General features: G+C 42.0%; 1 protein-coding gene across 1 annotated transcript; it reads right to left on the bottom strand.

The window, feature by feature from the left end:
- Positions 1-10,679: 10,679 nt before the first annotated feature.
- Positions 10,680-23,175, bottom strand: LOC137159249 (cysteine-rich venom protein-like). Its single transcript, XM_067557403.1, has 8 exons — positions 23,142-23,175; positions 19,077-19,138; positions 16,845-16,967; positions 15,679-15,769; positions 14,226-14,371; positions 13,407-13,501; positions 12,507-12,595; positions 10,680-11,327 (listed from the first exon to the last, which is right to left on the bottom strand). The coding sequence occupies exons 2-8, from the start codon at positions 19,134-19,136 to the stop codon at positions 11,200-11,202; spliced, it is 732 nt and encodes a 243-aa protein (XP_067413504.1). The 5' UTR covers positions 19,137-19,138; positions 23,142-23,175; the 3' UTR covers positions 10,680-11,199.
- Positions 23,176-24,383: the final 1,208 nt, after the last annotated feature.

Here is a 24,383-nt window from a genome sequence, read left to right as displayed (position 1 = left end):
AATCCTGAGCATTTTCTTGACTCGGAAGGAAAGTTTGTAAAGAAAGAGGCTTTCATGCCTTTTTCAGCAGGTACGTTCTATTTTACATTTACTGCGGCAGGGCATAGATATCCAAGATTCAGCAGCCTATGACATAAAATTGTGGATCTGTAAATATGATCCTCACATCCTCTATTTGTCCCTTCTGTGGGATAATTTTCCATTTTATACTGTACTACTGCTGACAGCACCTGTCCACCATTGGATACTCTAATTTGCAACTTGTGGGTACTGTTAGAGTCCCAGTTGCTTTTAAATGATCATATATCAAGGGGAATCTAATAAGTGTCTTCAAATATGTGACTTAATGAAGTTGTAGAATCCTCATCATTGGAGGTTTTTAAGAACAGGTCAGACAAACACCTATCAGGGATGGTCTAAGAAGACTTGGTCCTGCCTCAATGTGAGGGGATGGACTAGAAAAAAAGGTTGGAGAGGTTGTTTGCTTGTTTGGATTCTTTCTGTTAAATTTCTCCAGGAATAGCTGTCTGGATAGCTAGTTAAAAAAAAACAACCCAGCAACAACAAAACCTAACTATATTTATGGCAGCATTAGGAATATTTTGAAGAGGAAATTTGCTCTGACTGAAATATTTAGAATATAATCAATTTCCTTTTTGACTAGTAGGTGCAATTATAGGAAGTCCTGTTTCCAATTGCACCCATGTATACCTGTAGTAAATCCATTTTTACACTCTGGATTCACCCCATGTTACTAAGAAGTTGGGCTGTGGTTTTATTGCTCCTTAGATTTAAACAAGCAACCGTTTTTTGCTGTGAATTTCATTACAGGTCGGAGGGTCTGTGCAGGTGAGACTCTTGCCAAAATGGAGCTCTTCCTCTTCTTTACAAGCCTCCTGCAGAGATTTACATTCCATCCTGCCCCTGGCGTTACCAGCGCAGACCTGGATCTCACCCCGGCAGTTGGGTTAACCACACCGCCAATGCCCCATAAGATCTGTGCCGAGCCACGTTCTCAGGGCTCCTTGCATTAGGCCGCATCTAACTGTAAAGTTTTGCAGGCATAGCTGTGTTGACCAGAAAATCACATGCCGAACTGACATAGCTATGCCAGCAACAAACCCCAGGTAGATGCAGCTTATGCCAAGAGAGGAGTCCTTTTGATGGCCTACTTTATGTTGTGTGGGGAGGTGATTTAAGTGTCCTGGCAAAAGAACTCACTTTGCCAGTGTGCGCTGTGTCTCCAGTGCGTGGCATTCCTGGTATAACTGCACAGGTATAGCTAAACCAGCAAAGCCTTTGTGGTGTAAACTAGCCCTTACTCATGTGTATCTTCCACCCTCCCTCTGCAGACTCTGCCTGGTACACTCAGTGCACTGGCCTTTGGCTGTGCTTTGGCCCATGATTTGTTAGAGCCCCCTCCTAGCCGCAGCTACACCGATGGGCAACCATGGAGGGGATACACACAGAACCTCTGTCATGTGGGAGAGAATGAAGGATCCTCGACCCAGGGGAGGGGAGCATGGGGGACACACAACCCCTGAGGGGAGAGACTGGGGGAAGCTGGCATGGTGATGGTGAAGCACACAGAGCCTCTGCCATGGAGGGGAATGGGGGGAATTAAGAGACACACAGAGTCGCTGTGTCAGGAGGAGAGAATGGGGGTCCCTGGTATGGAGGAGGGGGAATAGAGATGCACAGGTTAGCGAGGTTGCACAGGTCGTAACTGAGACTAGAGACTTGTATTGTCCATTGTATTGTACAACGTCAATGGAGCCTCCATGGGCTACCCTAGAACGTGTCCATTCACAACATTACACACTGCTGTGCAATGAAGAGGCAACCTTCACCAGAGGGGGGGCTCCGGGAAACAGGATAGATGGATGCAGAACACACGATCAAATGTCTTCTGCACAGAGAGCCTCCTCATGACGCCTCCTCTGAAGTCTCATAGATGCTGGCCCTGCATTTTCAGCCATTATTACCCCGGTACCAGGTCCGTTGGGGGACCCAGGAGCCTGCTCCAGAGGGAGGTGTGGTGAGATCAGCCCCACTGCTGCCATTCAGTAACAAAAGGAACCTCGGCATCCCAGGCTGCCCCTGACCTCTGAGGCTGTGTCTACGCTAGGGGATCACTCATGTTGTTCCTTGTGTGGGTGAAGCACACTGCACACCCTAGGGGCTCCTTGCAGTTCTCCATTCCCCACACAAGCTCCCTGTGTGCCACCCTCCCATCCCCTTCTTTGTCAGGGACTCCCTGCAACTCACCCCAACCTTCCCCATGCTTGAGGCTCTGTGCATCTCTATTCGCCCTCCTCCCATACCAGAGTCCCCCGTTCTCTCCTCCTGCCTGTGTGCACCCCATCTCTTAATTCCCCTATTGCCCTCCATGGCAGGGGCTCTGTGTGCCCCCCTTCATCCATACCAGCTTGCCCCAATCTCGCCCCACCAGGAGATTTGTGCCCCCATGTTCCGCTCTCCTGGTTCCAGGATCCTCCATTCTCTCCCCCTTGGCAAAGGGTCTGTGTGCATCCCAATTCTCCTCTCTGCCTCCCGTTCTTTCTTTCCCTATACTTTGTGCCCCATTCCCAACCCCTCCATTCCCACCTTCCCCTTCGTGCCAGGGGCTTTGTTTGCCCCTCCCCCCGTCCCCAATTCCGGGGTCCTCCATTCTCCTCCCCCCCCATAAAAAAGGCTCTGTGTGTGCCCTGATTCCCCGTTCCCACCCATATTCCCCATTTCCCCACTCCCTCCCTCCATACCGCGGCTCCCCAATCAGCCTCCCGCCAGGGGTTCTGTGTTCACCATTCACCCCATGCCCTCCTCTGATGATTTGTGGGGTTCCCAGGAATGTGAGTCACCTTGTTACCCTCCTGCCTCCAGTGAGAGAGAGTTGCCTTTGCTTACCTGGGTGTCAGCGCTCGGACACCTGTTTTCTGTTAGTTACCCAAGCACTCACTGCTGGGTTATGGCAGCCTTTAGTTTGCCTTGTAGATTAACAGTAGGTGCACCCAGACCTTCAACGTGTTCCCCTGTAGTGTCCAACCCCTTGTCCACTGAACACTCACAGTAATACCAGGCATGATGTCCTCAAAGGGCCAGTGTAGACACCAGCTTGTTTGATTCAGCTCATGATCAGCACTTAATACCACAGCAAATCTAACACACTTTGTAAAGGCTAAACTTAACCTGATAGGCTAACCTCCAGTCTAAGTAAGTTTACCTCACCCCAAATGCCCTTTGCAGCATTTCAACCAAGCCTGGCTGTGATCCAGTTTTCAAGAATATAAACATACTGTCCATCTACACCCTAAGTGCAGGATGTCATCTTTGTTCCCCAAATATAGTCCCCCAAGCCTTTGAAGTGTATCTCAGGTAAAGGGTCTCTCCCCCACTGTGTTTCTCTAGCTGTTAGTTCCTTTCTGAAGTTCTTATAATCCTTCATCTGCATTCATCTTAGGTTGATGGCAGATACATTGTGAAGGACGAAAATAGTTAATTTAAATCTCAACAGGTGAATAAATAGCCCATAAAATCTGTTTGTCAACCCTGCCTTCAAAACAAATTTTCACAATATGCACCTAACTCTTTACATAGTAGCTGTGCATGCATTTCATGACACCATCCGTGACCAGCATGACCCTGGTTCATTATATTCATTATCAAGATATTTCATTACACCCTTTTGTGAACCAGAATGTACAAGCCAGGATCAGGATATGCTTGTAATCCCTTTGCCAGTTGGCACTGAGAGACTGTAGGGTCACACTTCCACACCAGGGTTCTCTCTTCTCTCCCTCATGTCAGGGTTTGTGTGCACACTCTCATATTTCCCCATTCCCACTTTTCCCCAACCATTATTCTGCTTTCTGTCTGGGGGCAAAGTCATTCATTAAGCCATGTTAAACTCTGTTGGGAGGGTGTGCAGAGATACCGCTATTGTTATACTGGAAGGCGTTAACATGGCCATCAGCCCTCTGTTTGCACTATTGACAATTGCAGAGCAGTTTGAGTTTGTGGCTTTGCTTAAGAGCTGGCAGAGGCTTTATGTGTCTCCCCTTTCCCTCTTCTGGTTTTCTGTTTTGCCTCAGAATCAACAGGCTTCTGATCATTGACGTCTAGAACAGGCCCTGAAATTTTAGAATTAATCGGATGTGGTGTTGAAAAGTTATTGTGACACAGACAGACAGAGAATGTCAAATTGAGTTAAGGCCTTCAGACAGTGCTGGGTTAGCAGATTACAGGTCCCTAGGCGATCACAGGGTCACAACACTGCTCAGGTTTGCCCCAGCCACACGTCTGTCATGAAGGAGGTGGGGTGAGGACAAATTTTAGTGAGTGGCATCGCAGTTTGACACATAAGGTCAAAGAAGTTCTTAGGTTTGCCCCACCCCATGAACCTGGGCCCTACACATCTGCCTACTTTGTGTATGCATTCATCTGGCCCTGCCTTAGAAACTCGGCCAAGTAGGAAAAAGACAAGTTTTTAAAATGTTTACTAATTTGTTAAAACCTTAGTGTAGCTGCCCCACTAGTGTTCGTACCTAGACCAGCTAACAAGTGTGATAACTGCAGCTAGCTTTCTCTGCACTAGACTTTTAACATTTATTGACATATTAAAAGTACACTTTTTTCTCCAGTGCATTCAAGTCATGAAAGAGAAAAACTGAAATAGAGGGTAAGGCCCAAATTTTCAAACTTGCCCAAACCTTTTCTTTCTTTCTCTTCCAGTTCTAGGACTAGGTTATGGGGAATTGTACATTAGAAAGCTTTGAAAGGATGGCAGTGTATTTAATTTATTATATCAATGTTTCATGCACTAACTCTGAAAAAGGTCAATATTCAGATAATATTTGCATTTCTTTATTGGCTTCTATCCAACAAAGACAGTGAGGAATGTATATTGTTTAAACAATCATTCTGATCACGTAACATCTTGTTATGTAAATAAAGATTCTGGCTACACTTCAAGTCTGGGTCAATGTGAATGATGCTTTGTATTCTGAAAGTGCTGATCACAATGAATGTAGAGTGTTTATAGGCTGCTGCGGGTTCTTCTGTAAATGATCATTTAAGATTAAAAACCATATCTGATAAAACAAGCTCATGCTCTCTCTCTTTTAGGTACTTATGTAGTCCCATTAGTGTTGTATCTGAATACCTCTCTATCATTTTTGTGTATTTATCTTCACAACACCCCTGTGAGATAGGGCAATGCTGTTATCCCCACTTTATAGATGGGATGTAGAGGCACAGACAGGCTACATGACTTGCCCAAGGTCACACAGGCAGTGTGTTGTAGAGCAATAAGAAGAATCCTGGTTTCCCAAGTCCCCAACTAGCACCCGAGCCTCTGAACCATTTTCCCTCTCCATTAGAAAAATAATCCTATTAGTAAGTCTGACTTACAAAGTCAGGTTTAAACTGATGTAGAATGCCCACTCACAAAATTTAGCTAAACCACTGCAACATCACACCTTTAGTGAAACTACTGCAGGGTTGTGTGTTAAACACATCCACATATGTTTATTTCAGCACACAAATGCTTTTGGTGATCTGCTTTTGGTGCAAACCATTTATTTCAGTGGAGCTCTGTCCATGTGCACCAACAGAGGGTCTGAGGCCAGATTATATCCTTCAACATCCTGCACAGCTTCATTGTGGCTTCAATCTTGGATCGTGTTTGTTATTGTAGATTGGCTAATCGATATCTCCGATCTGCCAGGAACACCAACTTGTTATCCCATTTGGTTCTTTCTCCACTTCCCATCTTGCTGCCTTCTTCCATGCATCCCATTTTGTATGGGGCCTTAACTAAACCACAAGCATTTGTAAACTGGAATAAATGTATGGGGAGTAACCAGACTAGCACTTTCAAGTGTCACAGTTAATTTGAGTTAATTGGCAATCAAATAATTTGAGTTAAAACAGGATCACAGATTCTCAACTAATCAAGCCCTCTAGCCTCATTAAGGGATCTCACAATTTAGTCACTCTTAGATTCCAATTGTCACACATAAGATCCTATCAAAGAGCCACAGTTACATGGTTTGGTTAGGTTTGGCTTCTAGTTTATTTGAACCACCATTTTATTGGCAAGGCAACTTAACACACTTTTCATAGACTCATAGAGTTTGAAGCCAGAAGTGAACATTAGATCATCTAGTTTGATCTGCTGTATATCACAGGCCCTTAAATTTCACTCAGTTACCCCTGTATTGAGCATACCTTGTGTTTGAAGAAAGCATATCTTCCAGAAGGGCATCTAGTTTTGATCTGTAGCTACCAATAGATGGGGAATCCATTACTTCCCTTGTTAGTTTGTTGCAGTGGTCAATCACCCTCACTGTGAACAATGTATGCAATAGTTCTCATTTAATTTGTCTTGATCCAGCTTCCAGCCATTGGTTCTTGTTATGCTTTTCTCTGGTAGATAAATAAGACCTTGAATACCCAGTATTTTCTCTCCCTGAAGGCACTTCTACACTGTAATCAAGTTACTTTTCAGTTTTCATTTTGATAGATTAAACAGATTTAACAAACTCTTTAAGTCACTCACTCACTCATGGTAAGGCATTTTCTCCAGCCCTTGAATATTTTTGTGGCTCCTTTCTGCACTCTCTCCAATTTGTCAACATCTTCTTAAAAATGTTCTCTGTTCTCTTTTCCCTGCTGCTCCCAGCCATCCATCTCATTGTCTGCGGGATTTCTCTGGCCACCTGGCAGGGCAGGGATGTACAAAAGGTTGGCCAGAATGAAGCGGAAGGGGAGGAATGTGTGTTTGGGGAGGGGGGAAGAGCTCCATTCACCCCCACACGGTGGAAATAAGCGGATGCCTCCAGCCATATTAAATCCATGTCCCCATGTTTTTAAAGCTGCTGTTTCCACCTGTAAGCAAATGATTTGCAAATATGCAAATGAGCTTTTTTGCTTATAACATTCATGGGGCACAAGCCCCTTAACTTTTTTCCTTAGGGGGTGGCAGCATGTCTCATCTGAACTGAGAATATTGTCACAACAACAGCTCATATGCTTCACCACTCCCCATGGTCACAGTCTTTCAGCAAGGGGAAGTGTGGTATGCTTGATCCTTGAGTGGTAGCCAGTAGAAAATGAGGTAACCTATGACCAGGAGAGGCCCAGGTCAGGGTGAACCGTACCCAGTGTTCTGCCAAAACCCCAGTTTCACTAGAACCGGGATAATCCCAGTAAACCAGGATGTCCCAGCCTTTCCGTCCACAGTACTTTTCACTAGGAGGGTGGTGAAGCACTGGAATGGGTTACCTAGGGAGGTGGTGGAAGCTCCATCCTTAGAAGTTTTTAAGACCTGGCTTGATAAAGTCCTGGCTGGGATGATTTAGTTGTTTGGTCCTGCTTTGAGCACAGGTTGGACTAGATGATCTCCTGAGGTCCCTTCCAACCCTAATCTTCTACGATTTTATAAAAGGCAGGGGCTGCAGATAATGTTTTCTCAACTAATGATTTATCACTGGCAATAATGAGTTAATCCAGGAGTGATGTGGTAGGAGAGGGAGATAAAACCTGTTGACAGCCATTTTAAACAAAGCTGATCACTCAGTTTGCAGACAGGGTGGGGGGATTATGCTGCATTCTTTCTGTAAACATTTTTTGTTAAATTCTTCCTTAGCGGGTTGTCTATCCCATAGACATGATGCTAGCCGATCCAGTTGTCATACTGCTTCTGCTTGCTGTAACTTTAGGGGTTTTTTTCACTGTGAAAAGGGGATGGAATACGAGAGCCTGCCTGAATTTTCCCCAACGACCAAGACCTTTACCCGTTCTTGGAAATCTGCACCAGCTGAACCTGAAGAGACCGTACCGAACTCTGCTTGAGGTAAGTTAGTCGGGGCAGGTCCTGCTTTGAGCAGGGGGCTGACTAGGTGATCTCCTGAGGTCCCTTCCATCTCTCGTCCGCTATGATTCTATGAACACTTTCAAATGAGTTGGACTGCGCAGGCTGCTCTTGATCTCATAGTTGCAAATGGAAAAATGCAAGCTAAGCAAAATGCAGGAGTGCCCAGCTTTAGAAGCAGTGCACACTGCGAGGGGAAACCCTTCATGCAGCCAGGGCGAGTGCAGTGCGGCTTGTGCATGAACTAGTCAATTAGGGACTGAGCCAAAGCCCATAGAAGTCAGTCAATGAAAGCCTTACCACTGACGTGGGTGTATCTGGGATCGGACCCTTCATTCGGGAACTGTCTGTATGTTAACTGGCCTGGCTAGGACTTTGATCTGTGCTGGGCCTCCGCTGTTACTCAATCGATCTTAGAGCAGCACTGCGCGATCCTGTCTCAGATCGCTGAGCGAATGTGACAAACAAGTTTACTGGTAATAATATTAACGAAACGTGCAGGGAAGGTTTACCCTGTGGGGTGGACATGAGGGGATCGTGCAGAGGGTGCATTTATTCTGCCTGCCATGCAGCTCTGCTTCATGGTAGCCCCAGGCCGGCAGCAGGAGCAGGTGGGGCATGGCTGGATTCTCTTTTGGCAGAAGTGTTTCATCGTTTGTTGAGAGCATTAGTCCTTTCTGGCCTTAAAATCTATGAATATTTTCTGTACTCTACCCTACCGAGAACTCTCCTCAGTGAGATGTGGTGAGCTGGGCAGGGAGTAACTGAGTAATAAAGAGAATTAGACTGGTCCCAATGTAATATTCTGTGTCTATTTTGGATTGAACAGGCTGTAGGGGTTGAATACACCTTTCTCGTTCCCATTGCCCAGTTTTTTGCAAGTCTGTGATTGGGTCTCAGTAAATTTCCATGTGAGCTTTTTATGTTAATGATCAAGTCTCTTCTTCTGTCTTTGACATGGAAAGTGGATGATGTTAAATGTTGTGTTTTACTTCTCAGAGCCTGGGGATGATCTCTGCCCCGACCAAGTTGGGATGAGATTTTTCTTATGACTGCATCTGATTCTCCTTTGATCCCTTAAAGCCAACTGGAGGGACAAATCTGCCATCTGAATTAAGCTATCAGTCTTACACTCTAGCTGGCATTTTCAAAAGTGACTAGCAATTTGGGGTACATCGGTCATTGCACCAATCTGAGTCACCTTGAAGGGGTCTGATTTTCAGAGGAGAGGTGTTTGGCGCTTTCTGAAAATTCAAACCCTTGAAGGCAACTGAAGTTGGGTGCGAAATGCTGAAGCACTCCATATCGCTACTTGCTTTTGGAAACCTTGGCCTCTGCTTAGAGAAGGTGGACCTTACTCTGCTCTCACTTACATGGGTTTTCAGCGGTGTTACTCCTGACCCACACTGATGTAAATCAAGCCTAAGGGTTGAGTCCCTTCAAACAGACAAAAATCCTCTCACCATCTATTGGTTTGATTCTATCTTGGGCTTCAATGTGGTGCTTGTCTCCTCTCCACGGAAGACAATTAGAAAATGTTATTTAGCATGGGGCTGACATTTCTCTGGAATCCATTTTGTTTTCAGATCAATATTTTACAAGAAGGACTTATTTCTTGTGTGCCTGTCCATGGGCCAGGCATGGTGTTGAAGAATGGTCTTGAGGTTCAAAGGCTGATCTGTGGATCTGGAGACCCCTATTCAATTCCCAATGTCACCTCAGTCTTATCGTGTGGCCTTTTTTCAGTGTCTGAGGGCCTGAGCCTCTCTCACTGAAGTCAATAGAAGGGTTCTCATTGAATTCAATGGCCATAGAATTGGCCCACAAGTTTATCTAGCCTTTAGTTCCCTATTGATAAAGAGGGGACAATGATATTTCTTGACCTCAAGGGAATGTTGTGAGTTGCTCGGATACTATGGTGATGAGGACTAAGGTTCTCAGCTAAATCTTGTAGAGGAGCACAAACCTTGTCTCATTCAAGGAACCTTGCAGGTGCTAGTTTCCTAGGTGAAGGTAAGGTGGCTATGGAGTTATGGCCCCCTCCATACCAGCTTGGAAAGCTTGTAAGGCACATCAGCGGCCCAGGGAGTGAGCTTAAGACTGATCTAACAATGGATAAAATCAATGCACATCCCTGATCTTGGCTGTGTAGGTGTACTATGGAAAGGAGGGTGGAATAACTTAATTTTTCTCCTCTTTGCCGCCTTTTCAAGACTCATCCCCATGCAGCTAACATAGCACTCAAAGAATTTGAAATATGGGGGTATTTTCCAATTGGGAGGCGCTAATTACAGCATGATCTAAATACTCCCCCCCTCCCATCTTACTATACACTGCTCTTTCATCAAAATACAAAGCACTCCATTGCAACACACCCTGAATATTGGGCACCAGACCCTAAATGATAATGGATAGTGAGCTTTTGGAATGCTTCATACTTTAATACAATGTGTTTCATGCCCATTTGTAGGTTGTAACCATTGCTCAGGTGTGACACTATCGCCATCTAACGACCAACTACAATACTGTTAGGAGGTGCAGAAGGAACATGAAACTCTGCAGTCTCATTATTATTATAATTACACGTGTAAGGGTAATACATGTATCTTTCCTTGTTTGCTATTTTTTCAATGGCTTCACATCACAGTTTTGGTGAATCTGTTTCTCATATGAAAAGGAGGTAATCTGAATAAAGAAATCATAATTGAAAGCAACTGAAAGCATTCTTTGGCTTAAATATTTTGTGAAATATTTCATGCACTGTGGCAAAGAATTATAGGCAAGAATTATTTTGCAATGGTGGAGTTAAGCAGTGCTTTATTTAGCAGGATTAAATTAATCTTATAGTCAAAGAAAAAGTCAGAGGCAAATCAACTGACATTTAATGTGCAATACAAAAATAATAAAATAAGAAAAAATCAAGTATATTATTTCCTGTTTAAGAATAAAACTCAGCGTGAGTTCCATGTTTGGAAGTAGACATAAAGACTTTAAGGCCAGAAAGGACCATCATGATCATCTAGTCTCACCTGCACATTGCAGGCCACAGACCCTCAGCCACCCACTCCTGTAATAGACCCATGCCCATTAATAGCTGAAATAAGATTTATTTTTTGAATAATCTAAAGTTACAATAGAAATAGTTTCAATTACTAAACACTGTTCAGGCTTTATAACAGATAACGCAGAGTGCAGCTTCATTATAGTTTTATCCAGTATTTAAGCAATGCTGAAAATATTGGGAATGTTTTTGTTTTACCCTGGGCTCGTTTTTCTCTTTCAAATAAAACAATCTGAAGGAAGAGAAAGTGATGGATAGCAGGATATTATTTTATTTCAGTGATGCATTTGCAGGAAGCTTGACATTGTTCCTTCACCATAGCATGGTTACAGCCAAAGAGATCTTTCAAGGTGCCGCAGTTTGCGTATTTATCCACATACTTGCAAGGGTTGGCTGAAATAAACCAAATGGTAAACAGAGTTAGATGATAAAGGCATAAGTCAGTCCTAAATCAGTTAATTGTTTCCCTTTCAAATTGTATTTTTCAATCAATTGTCTTCATAACCTGTGTAGTCTTGTTTTCCTCTCTGTTTTTGTACCAGCAATAACCTGGTGCGCCTCCTTCCAAACTGGCTTCAATGGATTTACACTGATGTAAGTTGAAAGCAGAATCAAAGCTGTGTTTTGGCCAAGGTAGGTTTTAGTCACTGGCACTCAATGAATATCACTTTGAAACTGAAAATAAGCCATATCTTACAGTGTATGGGGGAAGATAAGTCAAAATCAATCCTGGCATCAATCAACTAAGTCAGTGGAGATATACCGGGACTGAACTGTAAGGTAGTACCAAGAATAGAAGGACAGTTTATTTTCATTTTTGTTAGGAAATTATTGTCCTGAACACAAATCAATGTTGGTAATAATAATTAGCACCTTCCATCTGAGGATCTCAAAGTGGTTTTAAAGCTTTAATGAATTAAGCTGCACAACCAAGTATTGTGAAGCAGAGAAGTATTTTTCTCAGTTTCAGAGACTGGGGTGGGGTGGGAGGAATGCAAATTGAAAGGTGAAACTATTTTAGGCCTATTTTAGGTCATCTAATTTAGGCCTGCAAAGCATAAATGAATATATAGGGCTCTATGCACAGGTATAACTCACCAGCTTGTGTGTTTACTGGGTGTTTGTGTCCCTAAATGAAATGCAATGAGGTGCACACAGCTGAAAAATTTTACTACAAAATAGTGAGTTCTCCAACAGAGGGCACTGCTAATACTACATAGATTACATAGCCCACTGTGCAAATCTAGCACTATGACAGAGTTGATGGGATTTACTTTATGCATGGATGTTTTAAAGGGGCTCTTATTTATTAAATATTGTGCAAAATAGCTACTTATTTAGTTTGAGAGATACCAGAGGATTTTATTGTAGAGTTTGAGAAAAAGCAGGGAAAAGTTGTACAAGTGTTTGTTTTAAATTCCCAAGGGATTATTATGAAAGAGTTGAGTAAAAACATATTTCAATGGGATGAGGGCTATCTTGACAGAACTCTAGTCATGATGTTATTATCCAATGTAATCTACCATTTGTATTTATTTCTTAAGAAAGATTTTGAAAGAACCATTAACTTACTGCAGAGTCCTTGGTCGCAGGCATTAGGACAATCGCCACAAGTTGGTCCCTGTTTGTAAGGTTTAGAGAGGTCTGTTCCAACATTCCCTCTGAAATTAAAAAGCAATTCAATATAATATATCCCTTATGTTAAAATAAAGTTAACACACTGTATAATGTAGAAGTAATTCCATAGTTTATGTGTGAAACCTGCTCCTAAACAATTCTGTCTTAGTTCAAATTATGCTTTGGATACAGCATATTAGATTTGAAAGGCAAGAAAGACATACATTTCTGTGGTTAGAATTTTTTAAATTCAGTTTAATAATTTGGTCCTTGTATAGCATATACTGTATCACAATTAGTCTTCTGCAGTTCATAGCACCTTCCATCCAATGACCTCCAAATGCTTTGTGAGCAGTAATGAAATAACCCTTACAGCACCCCTTTGAAGTAGATAAGTATTAGAGGCGTACAAATATTAGAACACCCCTGAATATTCATTTACAGCAAAATCAAAACTGGCTTTTGAAAGTATTTTTGGTCTTTTCCTGATTGCCTTACATAAATGTCAGGGCTTGAGCACCAATTCAACTGTCCATGCCTGTTTTGCAAGGTGCTTAAACATAAGCTTAAGTCTCATTGACTGTCACTTCAACATAAAACAAAATACGTATTAACAATATGACCCAAAGTCAGCGCATGCCTCTTTCAGTTTTACTCCTTTTGTATCCAAAAGTGTTCACAACACTGATGCTTGCAAATCTGCACCCAATTAAAATAGGACATGTACATTCAGTTCTAGGAGTCACTAGCTGCGCATCCACATGCTTCCTCATTTCCCAGTTTTTAGTCATGTAGAAGGTTTGAAAACATCTTCCAAAGTGTTTCACCTTAAAGTAAATATGTATTAGTACGTACGCGGGGCAGTACTGGCAAACGTAATAGTACTGGAACCGATTCTCAGGGCAGTAGGCAACTGCACATCCAACCTTGTAAGATTTATACCAAACCACCTGCAGGCATGAAAATAAGTAGATTCAATCAGCAGGGCTTAATTTCATTCATGGATGATCTGAGAGCCCCTTCACAGAACACCAGCCCTTCAGTTCATGAACCCAAAACACCCCTGTGGGAACTGTAGCAATTGCTTACATGGAAAAGTAATATCAAGAAAATATTGACCGTCTTTTTAGCTTTAAAAAAAATGCAATTTAGCAGTTGGGAGCAGCCTGGACCTTCTGACGAACCATCCTTTGTAAAACACCTATCAGATTTTTCAGAGAGGAAAATAAATGTTTTCTTTTTTGTTCTAATCAACGCTTTTAAATGTGTTGCTTTGACATTTCCAAATGAACATTTTTTCAGAAATTTTCATTCCAGAATTTAGTATTTTTTTAAGATACTTTGACCTTTTGTCTCATTATGGGAAAAAACAAATATAATTTTCTGCTGGAATATATCTTATTAAATACCTGATCCAATGCCCTTGAAGTAAATGGAAAAAGTTCTTAATTAGTTCAATGGGCTTAGGATCAGGCAGTGAATGACAGATAATAGTAATAGTAAGTTTCTGGTAGTACAGTTTCCTCACTTCCCTTAATTACACTGAAACAATTCCATTGACTTTGATAGAGATACATAGGTGCTAAAATAAATATATTTTATTTCCACAGTATTATCCCTTTTCTTCCTAAAATAATATTTCATTTGTTGGAAGTTTGTCATTAATCTCCATACCTGAGTGTAGCCAGAAATAGGTGCATTGTCTTTGATTGCTCCAGTACCATATTTGAAATTAGCCACTTGATTATGCCAGGATTGGATTGCATTAGACCAAGAGAGGGGATAAGTTGCCTGCAATATATTTTCACCACAGAGGACACCTGAAAATAGAAATGAGGCGGTTTCAAGACAGCGTGAAGACAAGTTGAGGTACTGTGGGAATAGCAGGAGACGTGAATTGCATTCTAAGGTTAGGTTAACCACCATGTTTCTACCCTGTGCATTGTCTCTATTTAGAGATTCAACAATTCCAAGGCCAGAAGGGATCATTGTGATCCGCCAGTCTGATCTCCTGCATAACATCATAGGCCATAGAACTTCGCCACCATAATTCCTGTTTGAATTAGAGCAGATCTTCTAGAAAAAAAGATCCTGTCTTGACTGAAAAAATTTCAGGGATAGAGAATCCTCTGCAATCTTTGGAAAATTGTTCCACTGGTTAATTACCCTCACTGTTAAAAATGTACACCTCATTTCTAGTCTGAAAAAAGCAGTTCCGAAACACCAGGACCTCTAAAGAAGGATCTATTGACCTGCTCTAACCCCAGTGAAGACAATAAAAAGTGTCCCCTTAACTTCCATAGGCTTTGGAGCATGCCCTGTATGTCCAGAGATGTTTATTTGCAGGCTTTTTAAACTAGAAACACCTCACCGAAATACTCGATGAGAAAGGCAGATTAAAAAATAATACTGATTTCTAGTGAAAAGATAATATCAATCATTCTTGGATTAAGAGGCTACCATTAAATATTAGATTAAAATAGTCTCCCTCCTCCAATAACTGTACAAGTGGCATGTACAACATAATCAAACTTCTTTGTAGGTAAAATTCAACCCTGTGCAGAAGACCCACGCAAATCTTGGGCATCATTTTAAATTCCACTTTGCTAATTATTTGTATTATAATAGCACTTAAAGGCCCTAACAGAGAGATTAGGGTTTAATTGTACTAGGAGCTCTAATGACATAGTAAAAGGCAGTCCCTTCCCCAAAGAGCTTCATGTCTCAATCGTCAAGATACAGCACCCAGAATTAATGGATTCCTCTCCCTGTTCCATAGAAAATGTCTGTTCTCCCCTCGCCCCCCCACCCTTCCCCCATTGCTCTTGGTGGGGGGAAATGGGGAGAAAAACAAAAAAGCTTGAAGCAATTTTCTTGCATGGTGAAGAAAACATTTACCCTCTGGCTGAGCTCAGGTGTGCCAAGTATTAACTCAGGTGATTTTTTCCCCCTTATTGCATTACAGGCCCCTAACAATATGGATCTGGAAGTGAAATCTCCACCTCTCTTTTCCATATCAGTGCTCCAGCTCTGCTAAAATAACACTCTATCAGCAGTACGCTTGTACCTGTAAGTCTCCAGATGCTTATTTCAATCACTCATTATTTATCAGTTACCCTTCACTTACCATCGATGACTCTCTCCTCTCTAGGACTGATGGACATTTTACACTGATCTGCCCATCTCTGAGCATTGCTCTCAGCTTCAGGATTCCATACCTGAAGGAAACAAAGAAGAAATATCATATTTACCTGTTGGTAAAACTAATCTGTAATAGTGAATGTAGAACTAAATATAGATCTGGAGATCATGGACTGGATACTCAGGGGGTCTAATCGGAAGTTATTGGAACTATGCTGGTTTATACTAGCTGGGGATCCTGAATTTTATAATGTACTGAAGATTTCATCTGCCTATTTGAAGTGGATAGTTCCCTTAAAGGAAAACTGCTCAACCCCACAGCCTGAGAGATGACGATTCCGTCACCATGAATGAATTAACCAAAATCTCTATATTTTAGAGCCTAGCCCTGAAAAGTGACGTGGTTTGTGATGGTAGCAATGCCGAGGTCCAATGGAATGGTCTGTAAACCAATTTCCAACCTGCTTTAATAATGGTTGGACAGTCATAAAAGACATGAAACCTGCAGTGTACATTAGAAGTATGTTGGGGCAAAGGTCTTTGCACAGTTCCAGCACACAAAAGATCCAGTAGCTGGCAATCCATGCAAAAGGGGCCTGGAGGGACAGTATCTGATAGTCCAGGCCTATGCACCACTCAGGCCTTATTTTAAGGGCTTAAATGTGACATAAGTGCTGCAGAGCCATGTACTAGACTCCTGCACGGGGATGGGAATTTCTCTCCTAGAGCTCCTTCCATTCAAACATCTCAAAGCAATGTAGAAATATTATTGACTTAAGACTCCCAGTGATCCTGGGAGGTTATTTCAGTTTAATAGATGGGAAAACTCAGGCACAGAGGTTAAGGGTAGGATTTTCAATAGCACTCAGGCTCCTAACTCACTCCAGTAATTTTGAAAAAATCCCTCTGTAATTGACTGGTGCATGGCTTTACAGGAAGCCTGCGGCAGAGCAGGAGTAGATCCCAGGCTTTCCAGCTCCTAGTCCAGTTCCAAACCGCAAGGACATGCTTCTCTCCTACTCTGCTTACACTCCCCCAACTTAGCTGGAAAGTTGCACCTTACCGTGGAAAGGATTCGGATGGCAAATTTGCCCCTATGCAACAATGGGAAACATTTCAGATCTCTAAGAACCCCAAGGCCATGTAGCTTACCATCTTCAGCATGTTGCTGGCAGTGGGATTAACCCTTCTCCGAAACTCATTGTGCTTGTCGACGATCACCTTTTGGTTATTCACAATGGAAGGAGACAAAGCAGCATAACCCTCTGCTGGCCTCTAAAGGGAAAAAACCACAGGAAAGGTGTCTTCTCATTTTTGTTTGCCACATCCCACCACACTCAGTGCATTCACCTGTGGTTCCTGTGACTGTTTTAACAAGCACAATTAGTGAGTAGACAGTACTCATAATATTCTTAGGAGCTGTTTAAGTGTCTCTCGCTGGTGTTGGTCGCATCCCCTATGGTTATGGAACACTGTCGGTAAGCGGGTGTCCTTTCCTCTGTCTTTTTAGTGAGGTAGCGGAAGACCTATCCTGACCCCATCCCTCTTCTCTATGGCTTAAGTCCCCTACTCCTCAATGTATTGCCTTCCCTTCTGTTTCCTCAGTCAGTAGATTCCCAAACCTCCCTTTTGGTCTCTTGGTGCCCCAGTCAATCTCATATCCAATACTGCCCCCTCCTACTGTCCATTCTAATACCTATATATTTGGCTCCTTCTATCTCCTGCATTCCTGGCTTGTCTGTCTTTCCCTTCCATTAACCTAGTTCATTAACTCCCTGGTCCTCTCTGCTCATTGCAATTCCCCTGGATGCTTTCCACTGATACCTTCCATACCATCCATCTAATCACCTCTGTTTGCCACCACCATTGGTTAGCGCCTTCCCTCCCATTCTCTTAGCAGGTTATTTTCAGTAGTCCCTGATTCCTCTCCTTCTACTCCGCCAATCTCTGGTGACCCATTTTGTTTTCATCTGCTGGTGAATTCCCTCTTGTTCCTACAGTCACTAAAGTCCTGCCGCTCTCCCTTTCCTCCTCAATTGAGCCTCTCAATCCCAGAACTGCCTTTGGGAATGCAGAGATTAGCCTGAACCGCATGCCCAGATCCAAACAACCCTCAGTGTTTGGGAAGCACAGATGTGCATCCAATATCAAACTTTGTCTCTAGAATGGCCTGAACAAGATGCTGGATCCCAAACACTTCCCTACTTTGGAAAAACTCAGGTCTGGATCAGCACTCAGTGGATTCCTGGCATTTAAGTTAAATGGCTTTAGAGTGAAACCGACTCATGTCCTGACAGAGAAAGGTTTGTTGTCAATATCACAATGAAGAGAAGGGTCTGGCTCACAACTAATATGGAGAAGGATCAGAAAAATAATTTTAAAAGACCTTGGAAAACTAGAACTTTACACATGTTTTTGAAAGAAAATGTCCCAAAATGGGACCCTGAATTCTAATGATCTCTACTGTAAAATATTTAGTACCCAGGACTGAGATCAGACAAATCAGAGATTTGGTCTGTAGCTTCTGATGTGAATGGAGAGCCTATGTGCATCTGTCTCCATCAATTTCAAAGACAGAAAAAAGTTTTAAAGAATAAAAATGTATTCTACTCCTGACTGGACAATACGGTTAACAAAAGAGCAATGAATGAACCCAGTTTGCTATGGTGCCCAATGCTTAATCTGTGACTAGAAAACAGTTTTATTGAACAAAATAGAATGGGAGTTGAATATCAGGAGGACGCTGAATGCATGCAAATAATATTTCAGATCATTGTGGGAATTTCCAATGTAATTAATAGATGTCAGGGGACATGATCCTGTTTTGGACAACAGGGAGTTTTGGATAGTTGAAATTCAGATAAATGAAGGTGCTCTGTATGTGAATAACTTTGAAGTGTCTGTCCTCTGTGAACAAGCAGTCTCTTTAGAATCTTTTCTTAGAAGCAGCCAGCAGGAAACTACCTGCTTTCCGTTTGTTTCCATTAGGATGGCAAAGTGCTATGAAGGAGTTCCAGAAAATAGAGGTTTCTCATGAAACCACCACAGCACCAGCATTTCCATACCAACAAAGTTTGATTCCCCTCTTGCTTGCACCAGGTTCAATCAAGCATAATTCCACTGAACTCGGCGAAATTACACCAGTATAAGACTAGTGTGAGAGGAGAAGCAGACCCTTAGCTGTGGAAAGTATTTACATCAACAAGGGTGAATTCTTTGCAGGGAAAAATGTGGAGATGCTCAGAGCACATGCTGAAGTCAGTGGAACTGGTGGTCAGATACCATGTGTAGTTATGGAACTCCAACCAAGTAACTATTTTGGAGGTGGCTCAGTACAAAACTCAGCCCATTCCTGTTCCTTTGCATAGAGATGAAGGCTCGTACCTGTCCAACAGTTTGGTGCAGTGCAGCAACAAGGCACACGATCACAGTCAGCAGACCCATCTCTGGGGAAAAAATAAACACCATGTCATATAGTCTCTTTGCTGTCAAAGCTTTGACAGCAATTTCAGAAACAGCATTTTAGCGTAATATGTGTCTAGAGCCAGACAGGGTTATTAGGGACGAAAGCAACTTGGTTTCTTATTCTTTTGTCTCTGTCTATTATTTGAAATAACTTAAATGTGCAGCAGTTTCCTGTCTGTCTTCTCCCCAGTTGATTAAAGAAGCCTGCTTTGCTCATTGATGCAGTAGATCAGGATCTCACCATTGTTCTGCTCTACTCAAACAGAACATAGTGTTGAACACTTGTGTGCAGGAGAGAGGGGCTGTTTTAACATATACTGTACTGAGATGGTTATATGTGTCTGCAGTTCCTTGCCCTTCCTCTCTCATATGAACCCCACACTCATTCCTCTCATCGATGACCCGTTCTCCCAATTTACACATAGCACTACATTCCTTGTTAATGTTCTTCCACTCCCTTCTCCTCTGCCTTTTCTGTATTGCTTCCTCACTGCTGATTGCTCAAACTCCCCACTGTTTCCCAACTTGGCCCTGTGCCATCATGGCTAACTTGCCTTCCCTAACACTGAAGTCAGAGATCAGAGGCAGAGAGGTGGGTGAAGTGTAGAGTTGGTTTAAAAAAAAAATCAGAATTTCTGTCATGTGGGAAGTTCCAATATTTTGAAATCCCCCCACCCCTTTATTTGGTAGAAAAGTCAGAACATTAGCATTTCTCATTGAACAGAAAGTTTAAAAAATTGATTCTGAAATGCTGAAACATTTAATTTTGGCTTGTTTCAGCATTGAACTGAGTCTGCCTGCATTTTTTGCAATGCCTTATGGGAGTTGTAGTTCCAGAGTGTCTCATCCAAATCCTCCTCTATGGACAGGCTCCCTGGCTGGACTACATCTCCCATAATGTACCATGGCAATTCAGCCAGAAGGGAGACTGGGATGCATGATGGGAGATGTAGTCCAGCGAGGGAGCCCAGTCAACAGAAGAGAATGGGTGTATGAGAAACCCAAACTACATCTCCCATAAGGAATTGCAGCACCTTAAGTAGACATAGATTAATGATCAATTGACCTAAAATGAAACATTTTTATTCAATTGACAAAGCAAAATATTTTGACTGGGGTCAACCTGACTCAAAACAAAATATTTCTCTGATTTTCCTGATTGCAAAATTGAAAAAAAAAATTATGGCAAACTTGATATTTTCCTGCAGAACATTTTGATTTTGTGGACACTGCATTTTCTGTTAGAGTTTTTTCTATGAAACATTTCCCACTTACCTCTAGTCATGTGCTTGTGTGTGGTGGGATGGGGAGTAGACCGGGGACTGGGAAACTGGAAGGCAGTGGTTGACATGAAGTCTTATCAGAAAGCAGGCAAGCAGGTCAGGTCTCTGCCCACTCAGCCTTCCCAGTGCTAGACATTTTCCCTGATCCCTTAATTAGACTGCACTGGCAGGGACACTGGCTAGATGACTCCTACTGAGTCTTTTCCATGTCTGGATTCTATGGGCCTGATTCTGCTTTCACTCTAATGCCACTGAAGTCAATGAAATTATACAACTTGTATAAGGAAAATCTAGCTCTTAATATTCAGCCATCTCCAAGAGATCCCTGCTACATTCACACATAAAAATATATTCCAAATTCTGAGTAGGGATACCCGGAATGCCAGTGCCATGAGTAGCAGAGGTTATCAGGTTAGGAAGCACAGCCTCGTTAATCTGTTTTTTCACACCAGCTCACTTCTGGGATATGATTGATTTCTCCATGGCTCCTGCCATGGCAGGCCTGCAAAGCAACTGTTCAGACTTTTCAGGGAAATTGCGATTGGGGTAGATAACTTCTTCATTATGGGGCAAAACTCAAGTGTGTGTGTGTTTTGTTTTCTGCTGTGACCAGAATTGGAGTGAATATTCACAGAAGGATTTTTGCAGGATTTAACAAAACTCTATTGTTCATCTTTATATGAATAGATTATTCACTCTGTGCATTTATATAATATAATAACACGAGATTATTTTTGCACTATTGCTTTCCCAGCTGGTCAATGTCTTTATTGGAACTCTTGTTTGAAACTGGGTCATACGCCAGGTGATTGAAAACCAGTGCTTAATTTGTGCTAGGGCTGAGCCCTGGAACCTCTGGTGCATGGCAGTTCAGAGCCTCGGCACCTCTAGGCTTGGCAATTCATAGCCCCGGTGCTTGTTGTCTTGCTGTGTCAGTTATGAAAGTAAAAAAGTGGCTTGAACCCTGGCACCTCTTTCATCACAAATTAAGCACTGCTTAAAACAGATAACTCAGTACCAAGTCTGACACGGAAAGTCAAGAGGTGCCAGGGCTATGAATTGCCAAGCTCATAGAGCAATATTATACATATAACAATAAATCTTAACTTCTGTCTGTTGTATAAACACAGAAACTAGATAGTGCAGGAATATGGCAGAGATCTGAGAAATCCCGTTTGACTTTGATGCTGCAATGCTAACACCTGTTACATTTGTAAACATATGGAGGAAGTAGAAAAGGGAATAGTAAATTTACCCCATGAATGGCACGAGACAAAGGATTCCAACTTCTGCTGAGGAATTACCAATGAATAGCTTCTAAATGTGAACTGAGAGTCCTATTACCTGCCAAGATTGGAGTCCCGCCCCTCAGGATTCTCTTTTTCGCATTCTATAGATTCATTCTAACGTATTAATGCACAACAGCTGACATTTCCCAAATAAATGTATGGCAAGGGATACCAAACATTCCTAGAATTAATTCAATGTTTGTTTCACAAACTTAAAATATTAACACACATTTGCACTCAATAGGATCTTACAATGAAGTCCACCCATATCAATAAATAGATCCATCTAAAACTATATTAGCCAGCATTTTCAAAACCTGGGCACTGAAGGTAGATTCTTAAATAGATATTTGGGCTCCCAAATTTAGGCTCCCAAATACAATTTTAGACCAAGTAAACGGGACTGATTTCAATAGGTTAGGATCCTTTAAGGATCTGAGCCTTAAGTGCTCTTGTAAATTCCATCCCTACGACTCTAACATCAGGTACCCAGATTTGAAAATTTTAGCCATTTTATGCATATCTTAATCATATATGAAAAATTCCTCATTATATAAAAAAAGTCTATTCAACTACAAAGTTAGAAACAAATTCACACATTTGTGTTTTTACAACCCAGCATTGTTTTGTTATTGTTCCTAGATGAGAAATCTTTGTGTTTAATGCTGGGAATTTTCTGTTACTCTTGTGACTAGGAGTCATTGGTAGGGTTTGTTTATTCAGTTTACGTTGTAATACATTATTTTCTATATTTTATGTGTTTTACATTTATGACTCCTTTTTCCCCCCATTCACTAAGAATACACAATTAAGCTGTTTGTCACTTAAATATTTAATATACTGTCTAATATATTGTGTACCTGAGACCTTGGACAAGTCGCTTAGTCTCTTTACAGGAGAAAAACCTGTGCTCAGTTACTTAGTATAAATTGACACTGGTAACAACACTGAAATTACACCAGCATAAAATCCATGTAAGTGAGAGAAGAATCAGTCTTTCTGTGACTGATCTTATCCCTTTGCAAAGTGGGATCATAGATACCCACCTTTGCAAAGTGCTTTAAGATTGTTGCATGGAAAATGCCTTGAGATGATGGACCAGATTTTAATCTAAATTACAGTGACTAGAATCAGATTAACTCCATTGATTTTAGTGGAGTCATTTCCCATTTACACCAGTACAACTTAGATCTGAAAGTAACCTGTTAAAAAGAAAATATTATTTATTGGTATAGTTTCCTGAAAATATTATTAATTAGTGTAGTTTCCCTTTGGAATTAAAACTGTACAATTAAAAGTAAAGATATTTTGGCCCTATTTAGAAATGGAATAAAATAGCCATTAAGAGACAGTGCTGAATAAGTGTTTTCTCCAATATCATTTCTGTTTAAAAAAAAAAAAAAAAGTATTACCTTTCTCCAGCTTGAGTCTTTCTGTATCTGTGGAAGGGCTGTAAGAGTTAGAAGTTTTCTTCAACTCTAGAGGTGTGTATATATACAGCACATATACTTCCCCTTTTGTAAACACGTGGTTTTAAAAAAAATTACAATAGCAGCATAGTGCAGCATGTTTTAAAAAGAACTAACTTTAATCAGGGAACAGCTGACTGAAAGTGAGCCCATCCAACTGTGGTGTTCTTGCCTTTTAAAAAAAAAAACCCAAAATTGGCTCTCCTAACAAATGCCAGGCCTGGGAAAGTCAGTCCTTTCACAGAACAGGTGCAAATTCCTTGTCATATTGCACAAAGCTGACCTATAGGGACTACTGCTAAGGGTGGGGGGGAGGGAGGAGAGGGGGAGAGTGCAGATGCAGTTCTGATAATCACAAAAAAGAAAGAAGAGTTATTGTGGCAATGACTGCTGTGTAAGTGTAGTAAAATAATGGAATAAATTGGGGGGAAAAAATTACTGGGCCAGCTCATATCTCTCTCCCACACAATCACCTTGTTGCTAAGAAAAACCTCTGTGCTAGATCCCATTCAGCGTTTTCCTGGAACTGTTTCCTGTCTTGATGTATCTTCTCTATTATGTTAGTTCCCAGAGATGAGGTTGGACTCACCATTGTGCTAGGTGCTGTACAAAAACATAGCAAGAGACTCACAGTTTGTGTTGGGAAAAAGTCTAGCACATAGGTGTATGTGTCTTTGGTTTGCACTTTTCCCCATGGAGCTGGGCTCTAGATTCCTTTCCACAGCATGAAAAGCTTTTCTACTCTATCACTATCACTTTAATGCATCTCAGCCCTATGAGGCATTAAACATTGCAGAAGAAATAGCAACAAGGCCTGGAGTAGTATGTAGAGTTCTGATGAATGGAGCAGTGGGCTGAGCTAGTCACATTCTCCCCAGAAGGTGTGCAGGCTGCCTGCCTTCAACCCCTCAAGGAAGTGGAAAACGTAAGTGCGAGGGGACATAGACGAGCACTTTTGTCGGTCAGGGTGTGTGTGAAAAAAATGCCCCTTAACCGACATAAGTTTTACCAACAGAAGTGCCAGTGTTGACAGCGCTATGTCGGCGGGAAAGCGTCTCCAACCAACATAGCTACCACCACTTGTTGGGGGTGGTTTAATTATGCTGACAGGAGAGCTCTCTCCCGTCGACATAGAGGGCCACACAGGGGACCTTACAATGGTGAAGCTGCAGCGGTACAGACATA

Source organism: Emydura macquarii, unplaced genomic scaffold (assembly GCF_026122565.2).
Source record: "Emydura macquarii macquarii isolate MOO-44397 ecotype Brisbane River unplaced genomic scaffold, CSIRO-AGI_Emac_v2 contig_1822, whole genome shotgun sequence".
NCBI classification, from domain to species: Eukaryota; Metazoa; Chordata; order Testudines; family Chelidae; genus Emydura; species Emydura macquarii.
The sequence above is the reverse complement of the archived record's forward strand: the minus strand, read 5'-3'. Positions and strand labels throughout refer to the sequence as shown.